The sequence below is a fragment of the Mauremys reevesii genome, linkage group 16 (genome assembly GCF_016161935.1).
Source record: "Mauremys reevesii isolate NIE-2019 linkage group 16, ASM1616193v1, whole genome shotgun sequence".
Lineage (NCBI taxonomy): Eukaryota > Metazoa > Chordata > Testudines > Geoemydidae > Mauremys > Mauremys reevesii.
In genome coordinates, this window is record NC_052638.1 from 4,637,845 (window position 1) to 4,652,155 (window position 14,311).

The window sequence follows — 14,311 nt, forward strand, 5'->3', positions numbered from 1 at the left end:
TCTGTCCCCCTGCACGGGTGGGGAGAGATGGGCACAGAACTGCCGGAGGAGCTGGGGTTAGAACTTGTGTTCCGTGCTCAGAGCTCTGTGGTAGTAGCATTCCCTGTCAAAAGCACAGGAGCACTTGTGGCACCTTAGAGACTAACACATTTATTTCAGCATCAGAGGGGTAGCCGTGTTAGTCTGGATCTGTAAAAGCAACAAAGAATCCTGTGGCACCTAAGATATAACAAGAGCTGCAGCCAGCCTGAGGCAGAATACGTGGGTCTTTACCACTGCCAAGAGAAGAGAAGAGTCACCCACCAAAGCTCTTCAGGCAAAACGCCTGCGTCTTCTATAAGGTGCCACAGGATTCTTTGTTATTTATTTCAGCATGAGCTTTCGTGAGCTACAGCTCACGTCTTCGGATGCATAGACTGGAACACACAGACAGGAGATATTGATACATACTTCCACCTTTTCATGTTCTCTGTACGCATACCAACAGGAAGAGTCTAATCAATTGAGATGAGCTGTCATCAGCAGGAGAAAAAAAACCTTTTGAAGTGATAATTAAGATGCCCCATAGAAGGTGTGAGGAGAACTTAACATAGGGAAATAGATTCAATTAGTGTAATGACCCAACCATTCCCAGTCTCTGTTTAAGCCTGAGTTAATTGTATCTAATTTGCATATTAATTCGAGTTCAGCAGTCTCTCTTTGGAGTCTGTTTTTGAAGGTTTTTTTGTTGCAAAATTGCCACCTTCAGGTCTGTCACTGAGTGGTTAGAGAGGTTGAAGTGTCTCCTACTGGTTTTTGAATGTTCTGATTCCTGATGTCAGATTTGTGTCCATTTATTCTTTTGCGTAGAGACTGTCCGCTTTGGCCAATGTACATGGCAGAGGGGCAATGCTGGCACATGATGGCATATATCACATTGGTAGATGTGCAGGTGAACGAGCCCCTGATGGCGTGGCTGATGTGATTAGGTCCTATGATGGTGTCACTTGAATAGATATGTGGACAGAGCTGGCATCGGGCTTTGTTGCAAGGATAGGTTCCTGGGTTAGTGTTTATGTTGTATGATGTGCGGTTGCTGGTGAGTATTTGCTTCAGCTTGGGGGGCTGTCTGTAAGCAAGGACTGGCCTGTCTCCCAGGATCTGTGAGAGTGATAACTATTGCCCAAGGCGATTGCATACAGGAAGAGCCAGAGGAAAGGGGTGTAGGGTCAGGGGTAACAGCCGGAGGAGGAGACGATCTGAAGAAATTAGGTTTTTTTTACCCACGAAAGCTTATGCCCAAATAAATCTGTTAGTCTCGAAGGTGCCACCAGACTCCTGGTTGTTTTTGTGGATACAGACTGACACGGCTGCCCCCTGAGAGCAGGAGGAAGGATATTTTTGCCCTTGACTCTAGAGTCCTGTGCCCTGCTTGAATGTTCATCATCTCTTAGCCAGGACAGCTGGGTTCGGTTAACAGTCCCAGCCCCCTCCCCAAGGTTGCTGGGGTGATTCCGGCTCCCTGCAGTGCCGTGTTTCCTCCCTGGCAGTTTGCTGTGGCACTAAGATTTGTTTCCCGCTGTACTGCAGCAGGCTTGACTTGAAATAAGCAAGCAACTCATCCCCAGGGCGGTCTCCCTTCCTGCCCAGCAACCTCCGCTAGCTCCTGTTCAAGGCTGCCGCTCGCCATGGTGTACCATTAGGGGCAGGATCCTGAGCCAGGCGCCCTCCTGGCCTGTTTGTGGCGGTGCTGGCCTCTGCCTCCGGGCGGGGGGAAGTGTTTAATCCCAAAAGCACATGTCTGCAGCCAGTTATGCAAGAATCATTGATATCAATGGGCTTATTTATTGCTGCCTGTTCCGTTTGAACACAGTCCATGAAGAATGTTAGATTAGTTTACGGAAAGCTCTACACAGAGGATCTAATTGTCAGCCAGGACTGCGTCACTAATTGTACCAGCAGCTCCTTGAGCTGCTCCTGCTGCCTCGGAGTCCCAGCCACCCTGCTCCTAGCATAGGAAAGCCCCGTGGATAGAGGGACGCTGTGCACGCTGAGCTTAGCAGGACCCAGGGTAGAAAGTTGCCATGAAAGCACCACTTTCCTTCTCCTGTTTAGGAGGGTGCGGAGGATGCTGTGGCACTGGTTTTCCAAAATACTGCCAGGAATTGTGTGCTGGTGAAAGCTGCCGGGCTGACAGCCCTGCAGATGGAATGTGGCAGGGCTGACTTCTCCGCTTCGCCCCCACTGGTGTTTCTCCACTGCTCCCTGCAGAGAGCTTCAGCCCTTCGAATCCTGCCAGGAGGTGGGCGCTTGTAAGGGTGCTTAGTGATGTGGGAGCCCATCCCCCACCAACTGGGCTGAGCCGTCTCTTCCTCCCTCTGAAGTACACTTCAGTCTCCCGTCTTCCACCCGCCCTGAGCTCTCCCAAAGCTGCTGTAAATAGCTCTGTCATCACTGCCCACTTGCTCCTCTAGGCCCGTAATCCATTAAATGCTGCTCCCTGGGGTATCCTGCTATGAGCCTCCCCGGACTCTGAGTAGCAGCTGTTTTGTTCTGAGCCACCTTGGGACACTTCCGCTTCAGCCCTTGGCTCTTTATTGGCTGTAATAGTCTCTGGTGAGGGATCTTGTCAAAAGCGTTTTAAAAATCCAAGCAAATGATGTTCAACAGGGTCTCCGTCATCCAAAGCTTTCCTGACTCAGCGCCTCCTGAGCAGATGAGAAAGGCAGGGTTTACCCTCCCAGAAGCCGGGCTGCGTTGACTTCATTGTGTACTCATCCCAAGGCTTGCCTTACTATGTCCTCGTCTGACTCGTGGACAGTTTCCTTCTGCTTAAAGAATTTGTTTAAAAAACACACTAGCAAAATCTGCTCTTCACCTGCCAAGAGGTGTAACTTTCTACAATGAACCATCTTCATAGATTTTAAGGCCAAAAGGGACTGATCAAATCTAATATGGATTGTCCTAAAATAAGCAGTATCACAAGGAAGGACCAAAGCATATCCTAGTTCTATCCTGTAGCTAGGAGTACAGTAGCACCATGAAGCTGTTTTTTATTCAGGGAACTTCTAACAAAAGCCAGGATTGTAGCTGAAACAGTCACGTTAGTGTAGCAACACATAAGCGTGCCCTAGATCACGTAACTTGTCTCAGCATAGGTGTACTGGAGGTTTAGTGAAGGAGGGGACGGTTAGCCCAACCGAGCAGCGATAGCAATCCTGCATCTCTGGGTTGCCTCTTAGCCAGGAGAGACCCTGAAGCACTTTTTGCCTGGCGTCACAAACTGAAATCCCTTTGCCTAGTACAGAATCATAGAATCATAGAATCATAGAATTCAAGATCAGAAGGGACCATTATGATCATCTAGTCTGACCTCCTGCAAGATGCAGGCCACTGACTGACAGTTTTCTGATATATTTAAGAGTGTAATCATATCTCCTCTCCTCCTTTTTGGTTCTTTAAAAAAAAACAAGCTCCTCCTCAAGTCTCTCCTTCATACGAAAGGCCTTCCATTTCGGATCATTCTAGTGGCCTTCTTTGTACCCCTTCTAGTTTGAATTCATCCTTCTTAAACATGGGAGACCAAATCACATACTCATAGTCATCTTCTATCATCGCACAGTCCTCTCCTAGGTCCTTCTCCTCCTCCGTACAACCAACTGAGCCGCCCTCAGCTTAACTACTAAAGTTCTTCTAGACATCCCAAATGCATAAACCTACACTTCTTCACTATTGATTTTCATCTGTTACTAATACTCCCAGTTTACAAGGTCATCCAAATCAACTGGTGTCATCCAAAAACTTTATCAGCCCCACTCTACTCTTGGTTCCCAGGTCAGCAATAAATAGATTGAATAAAATCACCTCTGGATTTTTTCGATCTCCATCTTTTCCAATTTAACCAGTAATTCTTCAAATCCCCAGATATTTCCCATCCACGCATTAAATGTCTTAAAATCTCAAAGAAAGAAGGAGAAAGTTGGTTTTTGGCTTGATCTACCTTAAAATCATGCTGTAAATTAATCTATCCCTATGCGCGGCCTCTCATCTGAACCCCATTCTCTCTTTTAGATTTTCCATGACTTTGCATACTACAGATGTTAGACTAACAGGCCTATAATCCTTTGAATATAGAACTACTACAGCTAATCTCCCAGTCAGTCGTACAAATCCGAATTTTAGGATTTATTAAAGATTATTGTTCAGTTTGGCTTCTACCTCGCTACCGTAATGTCTACCCCATATCTTTCATTCCCATCGGTCCTCTATCACTATTCCTTAGCCCTTCGATATTGTGCCATTCCAAAGATTATAAATCTCACTCCATTTAGTTTTTAAGCGGTCCACTTCTTCTTTCTCTTTTTTTTCCTATTTATATGGCTAAAAACTTTCTCCTGCACCCTCCTGACCTCATAAGGGGGGTTTCTCTTGATCCCTCCCCCATTTCCACCCTCGCGCTTTTCTGCTTTTCTTAATGACCTCTCTAAGGCGCTTGCTCATCCAGCTCGGTCTAAAACTGCTAACGAGCCGTTTCCCCCCTCTTCGGGATACATGCCTCTGACAACTCCTGCAACTTCCATCTGCCCTTAGATCCCTAAATATGTTAGCCCAGTCCAGTAAAATTAGCTTTTGAAATCATACACCCTAGTCTCAGATTCACTGCCCAGGTTGTCCCCCTACACAAACAATGTCAAGGTCAGGTCTCGTTACTCAAAAAAAAAATCTAAAAATGCATCCCCCTCGGTTCAGCAACCACCACTTGATGAAGGAATTCAGCTCATCACATCTAGGAAAAGCTGAGCCTATTATTATTACTAGCATTTGTTTCCATGATCAAGCAGTTCCTATTAGTGTTTACCTCCTTAAAAAATCACTATCCTGGATGAGGCTCTGGTAGTTTTGTCCATTGCAGCTTATCTCATTACATTTTTACCTCATTATTGATATGATATACTACCTCCCACCTTTACCTTTTTTTTCGGTCTTTCCTAAAAACACACATACCCTTCCATACCTGTACTCAGTGAACAAACATCCTAATTTTTCCTGTTGGGCTCCTCTCACTCTTTAGATCTAGAATCTGTCCCCACTCTTTCTGGCTATATCTGTTATCTTGCTGTCAGTGTCTAGTTTAAAGCTCTTTTAATCAGATGAGCCAGCCTCGAGAACAGTTGTCTGTCCCCAAAAGCCTCCCAGTGCCCATACATCCCAAAGCCCTCCTTGTAACACCACTCCCTCAGCCATCCCTAGAGTGAGATGGGACAGCTCTCCAGAAGGGGATGAACGACTGCACAACCTTAGGACAAGAAGTGAAGGACAGTGTCTAACCGAAACTACAGGAAGGGAGTCTAGGCAGAGCGTGTTTGGCCAAGACACTAGTACTGTCCGCCTTCACTCATGCAAAAAGTGCCATAAGATGGTTTAAAATCTCATTCAAAAGATGAGTGCTCCAGCAGCACAGCCCCCCACCCCAGCAAAGCGGGGCACTGGTTCTCCAGGGACGTTGGAGAGAAGAATGCCACCTATTGAGTCCCCACTTCCTACTGCCCTTGAGTTTTCCCATGAAATCACCGCCCTAGTTTGACCCTGTTTAGCTTATGGGATGTGACGAGATCACAGCTTGAAGCCATATGCAACGGAGAATGCTTATTGTTCTCTAAGCCAGAGGCCTCAGCCTTCAGCCACGGATCCAGCACGTGCTATCAGAAGTCACCATATGCTGCTGCTGCTGCCTTGGAGAGCATGGGCATGGCCCTGGCAAGGAGAACTAGCTCAGAGCTCCTGCAGCAGCACCCGTCTGGCACGTTTAATCCCGCGGTGCCTGCTGGGAGTGTTCCATGGGCATACTGACAGCCCCGACCCCCCAGCCAGTCAAAGCAAAGACTCACCAGGCAGTTTGCTAACACCCCCCCTTCAGGAACGCACATGCTGCTGCTTTTGCCTTCATAAATGTCCATCGGATGCCTCCAGGTGATATTTCCAGTTGCTGGTTTGGTTTACCTGATGGAGTGTCACTTCCTGGGTACTGGAATGCAAACCCGGAGACGGCCGGCGCGCTGAATGCTGTTATACAATCAGCTGGACAATGTGTTAATCTTTCGCCATCCGATTAAATCTTCAATGAGGAATTTGCTCCCTACTTTAATGGGGAAGGAAAGGGGTTTTATGAATGCAACTGAGACAACCCTACAGCACCTGTATCACGGAGCAGCCCACTGTTAAGTGCTCAGTGCCCGGTTATGGCATGAGTGCTTGGAAGAGTCCCAGTGGTGCACTAGGGGATGTTGTTTATAGGTAGCTTTGGAAGCCACTCTCAGACTGTCCTTCCCTTCCCCCTCCATGTCCTTGGGTCCTGTCAGCCGAAGGATAAGAGAAGAGACACATTTCCAGCACTCAGCACTACCCCGGAGCATGCTATAGAAACAGGCGATAAGTAGTATCCTTGGTGCCCAATCCCAGCCAGAGCTTATCTGAACAGGATTCTGGTGAGAGCCAATATTTAAAAAGGGCTCTAGAGGTGATCCCGGCAATTACAGACCGGTAAGTCTAAGGTCGGTACCGGGCAAATTAGTTGAAACAATAGTAAAGAATAAAATTGTCAGACATAGAAAAACATAAACTCTTGAGCAATAGTCAACATGGTTTCTGTAAAGGGAAATTGTGTCTTACTAATCTATTAGAGTTCTTTGAAGGGGTCAACAAACATGTGGACAAGGGGGATCCGGTGGACATAGTGTACTTAGATTTCCAGAAAGCCTTTGACAAGGTCCCTCACCAAAGGCTGTTACGTAAATTAAGCTGTCATGGGATAAAAGGAAAGGTCCTTTCATGGACTGAGAACTGGTTAAAGGACAGGGAACAAAGGGTAGGAATTAAGGGTAAATTCTCAGAATGGAGAGGGGTAACTAGTGTTGTTCCCCAAGGGTCAGTCCTCGGACCAATCCTATTCAATTTATTCATAAATGATCTGGAGAAAGGGGTAAACAGTGAGGTGGCAAAGTTTGCAGATGATACTAAACTACTCAAGATAGTTAAGACCAAAGTAGATTGTGAAGAACTTCAAAAAGATCTCACAAAACTAAGTGATTGGGCAACAAAATGGCAAATGAAATTTAATGTGGATAAATGTAAAGTAATGCACATTGGAAAAAATAACCCCAACTATACATACAACATGATGGGGGCTAATTTAGCTACAACGAGTCAGGAAAAAGATCTTGGAGTTATCGTGGATAGTTCTCTGAAGATGTCCACGCAGTGTGCAGAGGCGGTCAAAAAAGCAAACAGGATGTTAGGAATCATTAAAAAGGGGATAGAGAATAAGACTGAGAATATATTATTGCCCTTATATAAATCCATGGTACGCCCACATCTCGAATACTGTGTACAGATGTGGTCTCCTCACCTCAAAAAGATATTCTAGCACTAGAAAAGGTTCAGAAAAGAGCAACTAAAATGATTAGGGGTCTAGAGAGGGTCCCATATGAGGAAAGATTAAAGAGGCTAGGACTCTTCAGTTTGGAAAAGAGAAGACTAAGGGGGGACATGATAGAGGTATATAAAATCATGAGTGATGTTGAGAAAGTGGATAAGGAAAAGTTAGTTACTTATTCCCATAATACAAGAACTAGGGGTCACCAAATGAAATTAATAGGCAGCAGGTTTAAAACAAATAAAAGGAAGTTCTTCTTCACGCAGCGCACAGTCAACTTGTGGAACTCCTTACCTGAGGAGGTTGTGAAGGCTAGGACTATAACAATGTTTAAAAGGGGACTGGATAAATTCATGGTGGCTAAGTCCATAAATGGCTATTAGCCAGGATGGGTAAGAATGGTGTCCCTAGCCTCTGTTCGTCAGAGGATGGAGATGGATGGCAGGAGAGAGATCACTTGATCATTGCCTGTTAGGTTCACTCCCTCTGGGGCACCTGGCATTGGCCACTGTCGGTAGACAGATACTGGGCTAGATGGACCTTTGGTCTGACCCGGTACGGCCTTTCTTATGTTCTTATATTCTTATGGTGAAGTAAGTCAAGTCAGAGAACCCAGCACCAGGCAGGATTCAGCCCAGCAGGTTGCTAGTGGCTGTGTCTACTGTAGGGCATTTTCTGTAATGGTCAAGTTGAGCCCATGATCCAGTGAGAAATGTTGGTGGAAAATCCTCGTGTAGACAAGGGGGATTTTGCTGGCTCAACTAGCTGACCTCTGCTAGTGTGGTCCTCAGACATTGGGGACTTTCGGCACTGAAATGCCTCCCTGTAATTTTAATGAACTCGGACAAGAAATTCTTAATGAATGTCATGCACGTTGGGGGAAGCCTCTTCTCTCTCCCCCTCTCCCCCCCCCCCCCCCGCCAAGTCTCTGCGTGTCACTGAGTGGGCTCCAGGAGAAGGCGTGTTGTATGGATTATTCTACATTGGAAATAAAATGAGATTTGAAGGATTTAAGCCTGTTTTTTGCCCAGTGACGACAAGGGAACGGATCACGTCCTTCTCCAGGTTCTCAAGGTACTGAAGGCTGTTGGATCGGGGCTTCTGCTAGCACAGGATAGCAGAGCCAGTGTTGGGCAGCACTTCAGGTGTCCTTGAACAAACCATCCAGAACCGCAAGAGCTAGGGAGACATGGAGGCATCGCAGACCAAACAGAAAATCCTAAAATCCAAACAAACGCTGAGGAAAATCTGGGGTTTGGTTTCTAATGAAAAATGTTAAAAACCTGGCAAATGCTGCAGTTTGCTAAGCAGAACATTCCGGCTGTGACCAGCTGAGCCCCCGTGATACAGCTTATGAAGCACCCTGTATCAGCAGAACTGTGCGGAGCTGGGCTGTTATAAAGGAAACAATAGTGGCAGAAAGTGTATTTGTAGGAGCACGTCTGTCGTAACCCCCAGACCACCGTGTTCAAGTGGACTGGGAGTCAGGAGACCTGGATCTGACTCTTGACTGCCACATATTTGTTGGGTGTCCTTGCGGAACTCTCATAACCGGTTTGTGCCTCGGTTTCCCTACCTGTAACATGGAGACAGTTCTTACCTGCCCCTGTGAAGTGTTCTGGGAGCTGGGTGGGAGGCACTGCCCCATGGGAGTCAAGGTAGCGGAACTAGTCCTGGGCTGGAGCACTAACCCCTAGGTCTGCACGCAGGCACCTTGAACAGCTCTCAGGAGATGCACACAATCCAGGTCACACAATGCCAGAAGTGATCTAGAGGGAGCAGTGGAAAGCCCCTGTGATATTTGAGTTGCATGAGGGGGAGGGCAGAGAACGCTGTTCCGTGCACCTAGAACACCTTGTTCCGTTCTGAGCATCTCGGCTCCAAGGGGCATGGCCAAAACAGAGAGTCAGGAAAAGGCAACAAAAATGAGTGCGCTAGAGAGGCTGACTTACCGCCTGGGGAGGGGTGAAGTGCTTGATACGAGTAATGTGGGCAAACAGCCCCTAAGGATTGTGGGCATGACTGTCTCTGCGAGTAGCTGAGGGTCCCAGCACCTTTCTGCATGGTGAGGTCTGTCCACAGGACTGTGGACTCTTCTCCCAAGGGAGTGGTGGAAACGCCATTGGCTGGAACACTGGGCTGGTTCTGAACACAGCACTGGAGAACAGGCTGCAGGGGACACTGCTGTCATGGCCCCGTGGGAAGCACTTGGATGTGACCAGATAGGTCTTTTCCATCCCCGATGGCCCTACACCACACAGGGCACCTTCCCAGAGGGATGAGGTGTATGGATCTGCTCTGGTGATCACAGACTGGAGTAAATAACCCTCTTTCTCCCCTTTTCTCTCTCTTTGACATACAGGCAGCTTTGTTTGCTTCTCAATGCCGAAAACATCTTCCACTCCATGGCAGACATCCTGTTGCGAGAAGAGGACCTCAAGTTTGCCTCGACTATGGTCCACACTCTCAACACAATACTGCTGACTTCCTCTGAGCTCTTCCAGCTGCGAAACCAGCTCAAGGACCTGAAGACCCCGGTATGTTGAACAGGAACACTTCCTCATTGAACAGGCTCTCCCCACCCCTTACCTCTCCGTGTGTGCACGTACCCAGGGCCCCTAGCGACCCTAGGGCAGAGTTGTCCCCTAGGACATAGGCTGACATCTGACAGGTTTCTCTTGGAATGAATTAAGGAACAAGACTAACTTTGGCTGAGGGGAAGGAGATGCATAGCCTTTTTCTCTGGCCAGTACATAACCTCCGAGCCCCTTTCTTCTCCTGTCTGTTTCACTTACTTGCCTCTTGGTGCCCTGAACAGAAGCCCCATCTTAAGACTTGATGGTAAGGAGCTGCTCAGTATTTTGCCTGGTGTCTGCCTCACACTCGTGTTCCCCACAGGGTACGGTCCAGGGGCTAGTGTTCGAGGAGGAAGAGAGCATCATGCAAGGGTTAGGATTTGGGTCCGATTCTTTGCTGTACCATTGACAGTGTGGCCTTGGGAGTCCTCTAACCTGCTCCTGACTCAGTTGATTTACTCTTGGCTTGAGCTTTCCCTGGTAGATGTTGAGGCTTAATGGTTGTATGGTGCTTTGAGGTCATAAGAAGCGATAGTGGGTCATACCAAAGGTCCATCTAGCCCAGTGTCCTGTCTTCCAACAGTGGCCAGTGCCAGGTGCCCCAGAGGGAATGAACAGAGCAGGGAATCAAGTCATCCAGCCCCTGTCATCCACTCCCAGCTTCTGGCAGTCGGAGGCTTAGGAACACCCAGAGCATGGGGTTGCATCCATGACCATTTTAGCTAATAGCCACTGATGGACCAATTCTCCATGAACTTATCTAGTTCTTTTATTAAGTCATTCATGCTTTGGGCCTTCACAGCCTCTCTTGGTAATAAGTTCCACAGGTTGACTGTGTGTTGTATGAAGAAGTGCTTCCTTATGTTTGTATTAAACCTTCTGCCTATTAATTTCATTGGGTGACCTTTGGTTCTTGTGTTATTTACCCCTTTACATAACTCTTATTCACTTTCTCCACACCATTCATGATGTGTTAGACCTCTATCGTATCCGCGCTTAGTCGTCTGTTTTCTGAGGTGAACGGTCCCAGTCTTCTTAATCTCTCCTCACGTGGAAGCTGTTCCATACCCCTAATCATTTCTGCTGCTCTTTTCTGAACCTTTTCCAATTGTAACGTATCTTTTTCTAGATGGGGTTACCAGAACTCGAGCAGTGTTCGAAGTGTGGGTGTACTGCAGATTTATATAGTGGGATTATGATGTTTTCTGTCTTATTATCTATCCCTTTCCTAATGGTTCCTAATAGGCTGTTTGCTTTTCTGTCCTTGGTTGGAAGGGGCTATCTATGTGCAAAATGTAACCACTGTTCTTTATTATTGCTGGAAGGAAGGATGGGTCCAAGAGCAGTGTGTGACTAGACCTGATTTATGTAGGGTCCGTATACACCAGGGATAGGCAACCTATGGCATGCGTGCCGAGCTGATTTTCAGTGGCACTCACATTGCCCAGGTCCTGGTCACTGGTCCGGGGGACTCTGCATTTTAATTTAATTTTAAATGAAGCTTCTTAAACATTTTAAAAATCTTATTTACTTTACATACAACACTAGTTTAGTTCTAGATTATAGACTTATAGAAAGAGACCTTCTAAAAACGTCAAAATGTATGACTGGCACGCGAAACCTTAAATGAGAGTGACTAAATGAAGACTCGGCACACGGCTTCTGAAAGGCTGCCGACCCCTGGTATACCCATTTCCTCTCCTATTGGAAGCCATAATCCTCAGTAATGTTACTAACTGTTGCCAAGAAAGATGCTGATATCTCAGGAAAAACAGTCACTTCAGTTTGGGACTGAGCAGTTCGGGGTAGTGTGTACCTGTCTTTGTACACTGCATCATGACGCCAGATGAGAAAAGCAGGTTACTGTGTCAAGGAAGCCGTGAATCCAGATTGAACATTGCAAGTTCCAGTGAAATCCAGTTTTGGACCTTCCCCAGTCTCCTGTGATTGGAATCTCTGGGTCAGTCTCTCCCCAGAGGAGTGGTCCTTGCACACAACCTGTTCTGTATTCAGGTACTTCCTAGAGGCCTGAAGCAAGATCAGGGCCCCATTGTGCTGGTGCTTTGCAGACACAGACGGTACCTGCCCCAAAGCACTTAGGATCTAAATAGATGACAACGGTGGGGAGAAATGGAGGTGAACCGAGACCAGCTGAGGTCCCATAGGAAGAATGGCAGAGCTCAATCGAATCCAGATCTCCCAAGCTCCAGACCCCCTCCCTCCCTAGGCTGGGTATTAAAGTTCCCCTGAGTGCACACGAATGCCCCAGTGGGAACTGGTGCCAGGGCCCTCTCTGCCAGGCAGGAGTGCGAATGTTTGTAATCACTGGAGGCACTCACCAATGGTGGTGCCGGAGGCAGTTCCAAGGGGGTTTCTGGTGCACACTGCTGAGCAGAGAGCAGCCTTTGTTGTGTAAGCTGATCCCATGACACACAAGCCTTTCTGTCATGGGTCCTCCACAGCGGCGGGCGCTCCCTAGCAGCTGACATCTGCCCCCCAGCTCCCAAAACAGGCACATGCTAGGAGGGGACAGGTGATGGGGGTAGCATCACCCCATCACATTCCTCTCAAAGCCCCTGTGCTTCAGCTGTTCACCCCTGAGAAGTTTGCGATGCTCCCTGGGTCCCAAAGCAGCGCTGCTGCCTGGGGAAATGAAGGCCCTGGGAGGCAGGGTGCAGGGGTGATCTCTCCGGAAGGCAGTTCTGGGGGCTGAAAGATGGAGAGCCTCCCCTGTGCCAGCTGGAGACTCGACCCTGCACTGTCCCTGTGTCCAAGACAGCTCCCTAGCCTCAGCTGTGGCTCCAGAGGCAGTGGGAGTGGGTGCTGCTGGGCGGTGGGGTCTGAGCATTAGCAAGGCCTGCCTGGGAGCGCGCTGAGCCTCTGCCCTTCGTGGAGGAAGTGTTAACGCAGCTGTAATGTTGCTCTCAAAGGAGACAGTCGCCCTGTAGCTGCCTGGGAGCTGGCTGCCTGGGACGCTGACATCAGCTGAATTCTTTTCTAGACATAATCTGTTTTCCCAAGACTGCCCTGATTTCTTCAGCACTCCTGTTTCCTTGGCGTCTAAAGGGGCTGGCTGGCTCTGGCCTGGGAGCTCTCCATTCAGAGCCCTCCCCCGGCCTTCTTGTTGGCCATCAGTCAGGTGAACGCACCCCCGAGAGCTAGGTAAATAACCAGCATCTCCTGCAGGGGGCATCAGTTCTGGGGCCCTCGGTGTCACCCGTCCCCACTCCGAGGGCATCCTGCATACAGCTCCGCTCCAGAGCTAGGTCTGAGGCTGGCATCCCCCTTTCCATCCCGCTGCCAGTCTGGGGTGAGGTCTGTGTCCTGTCTCCCTGGCACTCGGTTCAGAGCTCTCCTCAGTAATCAGGCCTGTGTTGGTAGACAGCCTTCAGACCCAGTCCTTCGGTGCGTCTTGCAGCTCGCCGCCCACACACAGGAGTGCAGCAGGCTCTGTCAGCAGCCACTGTGCTCCTGTCTTTCATGTCCGTCAAGCTGTGTCAAGATGGTGCAGACCCCTGCCGTGCGCTCTGCTGCTCCGAGGGGTTCAGACGACTCCTCCGTGGGCCAGGGCAGAGAAGGAGCCGACATGCCTCAGCTTGTCGGCCGCAATAGGCAGCCTTCCCAAACCACTAACGACTATTGGCTATTTCTGCAGAGGGAAACACCCAAACAGATGTCGGCCCCTCCTTTGGACCCCTTGCTGTGCCCGTGGTCCCCCGCCTCAGAGTTCCCCGGTTCCGCACACAATAGCGTCCACGGGATGATACCAGAGTTAAGGGTCTGTTGGTTTCCTTCACGACCTTTTATTAGTCAGCTGAACCAATTCCCCCTAGCTTGAAACTTGGCCCGGAAGATCCCAGCCCAAGGGAGATTTCTTCCACTCCATCCCAATTTGGGATAATAGTGGATAACTTGTGCATGATATTTTATAATCATAGAGCTCCCCTTACCCTGAAGAGCTTTCTATAACACGATCGAAATGCAGCCAGTGCTGGTGTGGAGGGCAGCAACCTAGTGCCACGATGCACAACAGTCTGCCAGCCCCCCAGAGCAAACCCTGTGTTCTTATAACAGCTTTGTGAGACCCCATTTCCAGCCTGCTCCACAAATGCTTGTATGAAAATGTATGAACAGCTGTGCATGAGTTTCTCCGGCATTGACCACAGCTGTGCACGGTTATGGTAATTGCACATGCAAATAGCCAGGGAGCTGGAGATGGTCATTTGCATTTATAAATACCACAGCTTCATGCACCATCGCACAACTTAGGAGTGTATTGGTATGTTCAGAAGTCCAGAAATCTAACCCTTACTATTGTTCCAGG

General features: G+C 48.5%; 1 protein-coding gene across 1 annotated transcript in view; it reads left to right on the forward strand.

Moving 5' to 3' along the window:
- Window positions 1-14,311, forward strand: part of VAC14 (VAC14 component of PIKFYVE complex) — a 205,545-nt gene that overhangs the window by 167,839 nt on the left and 23,395 nt on the right. The window contains exon 15 of the mRNA XM_039502852.1: window positions 9,774-9,948. Coding sequence (XP_039358786.1) covers window positions 9,774-9,948 — 175 coding nt within the window. The remainder of the gene's footprint in view (window positions 1-9,773; window positions 9,949-14,311) is intronic.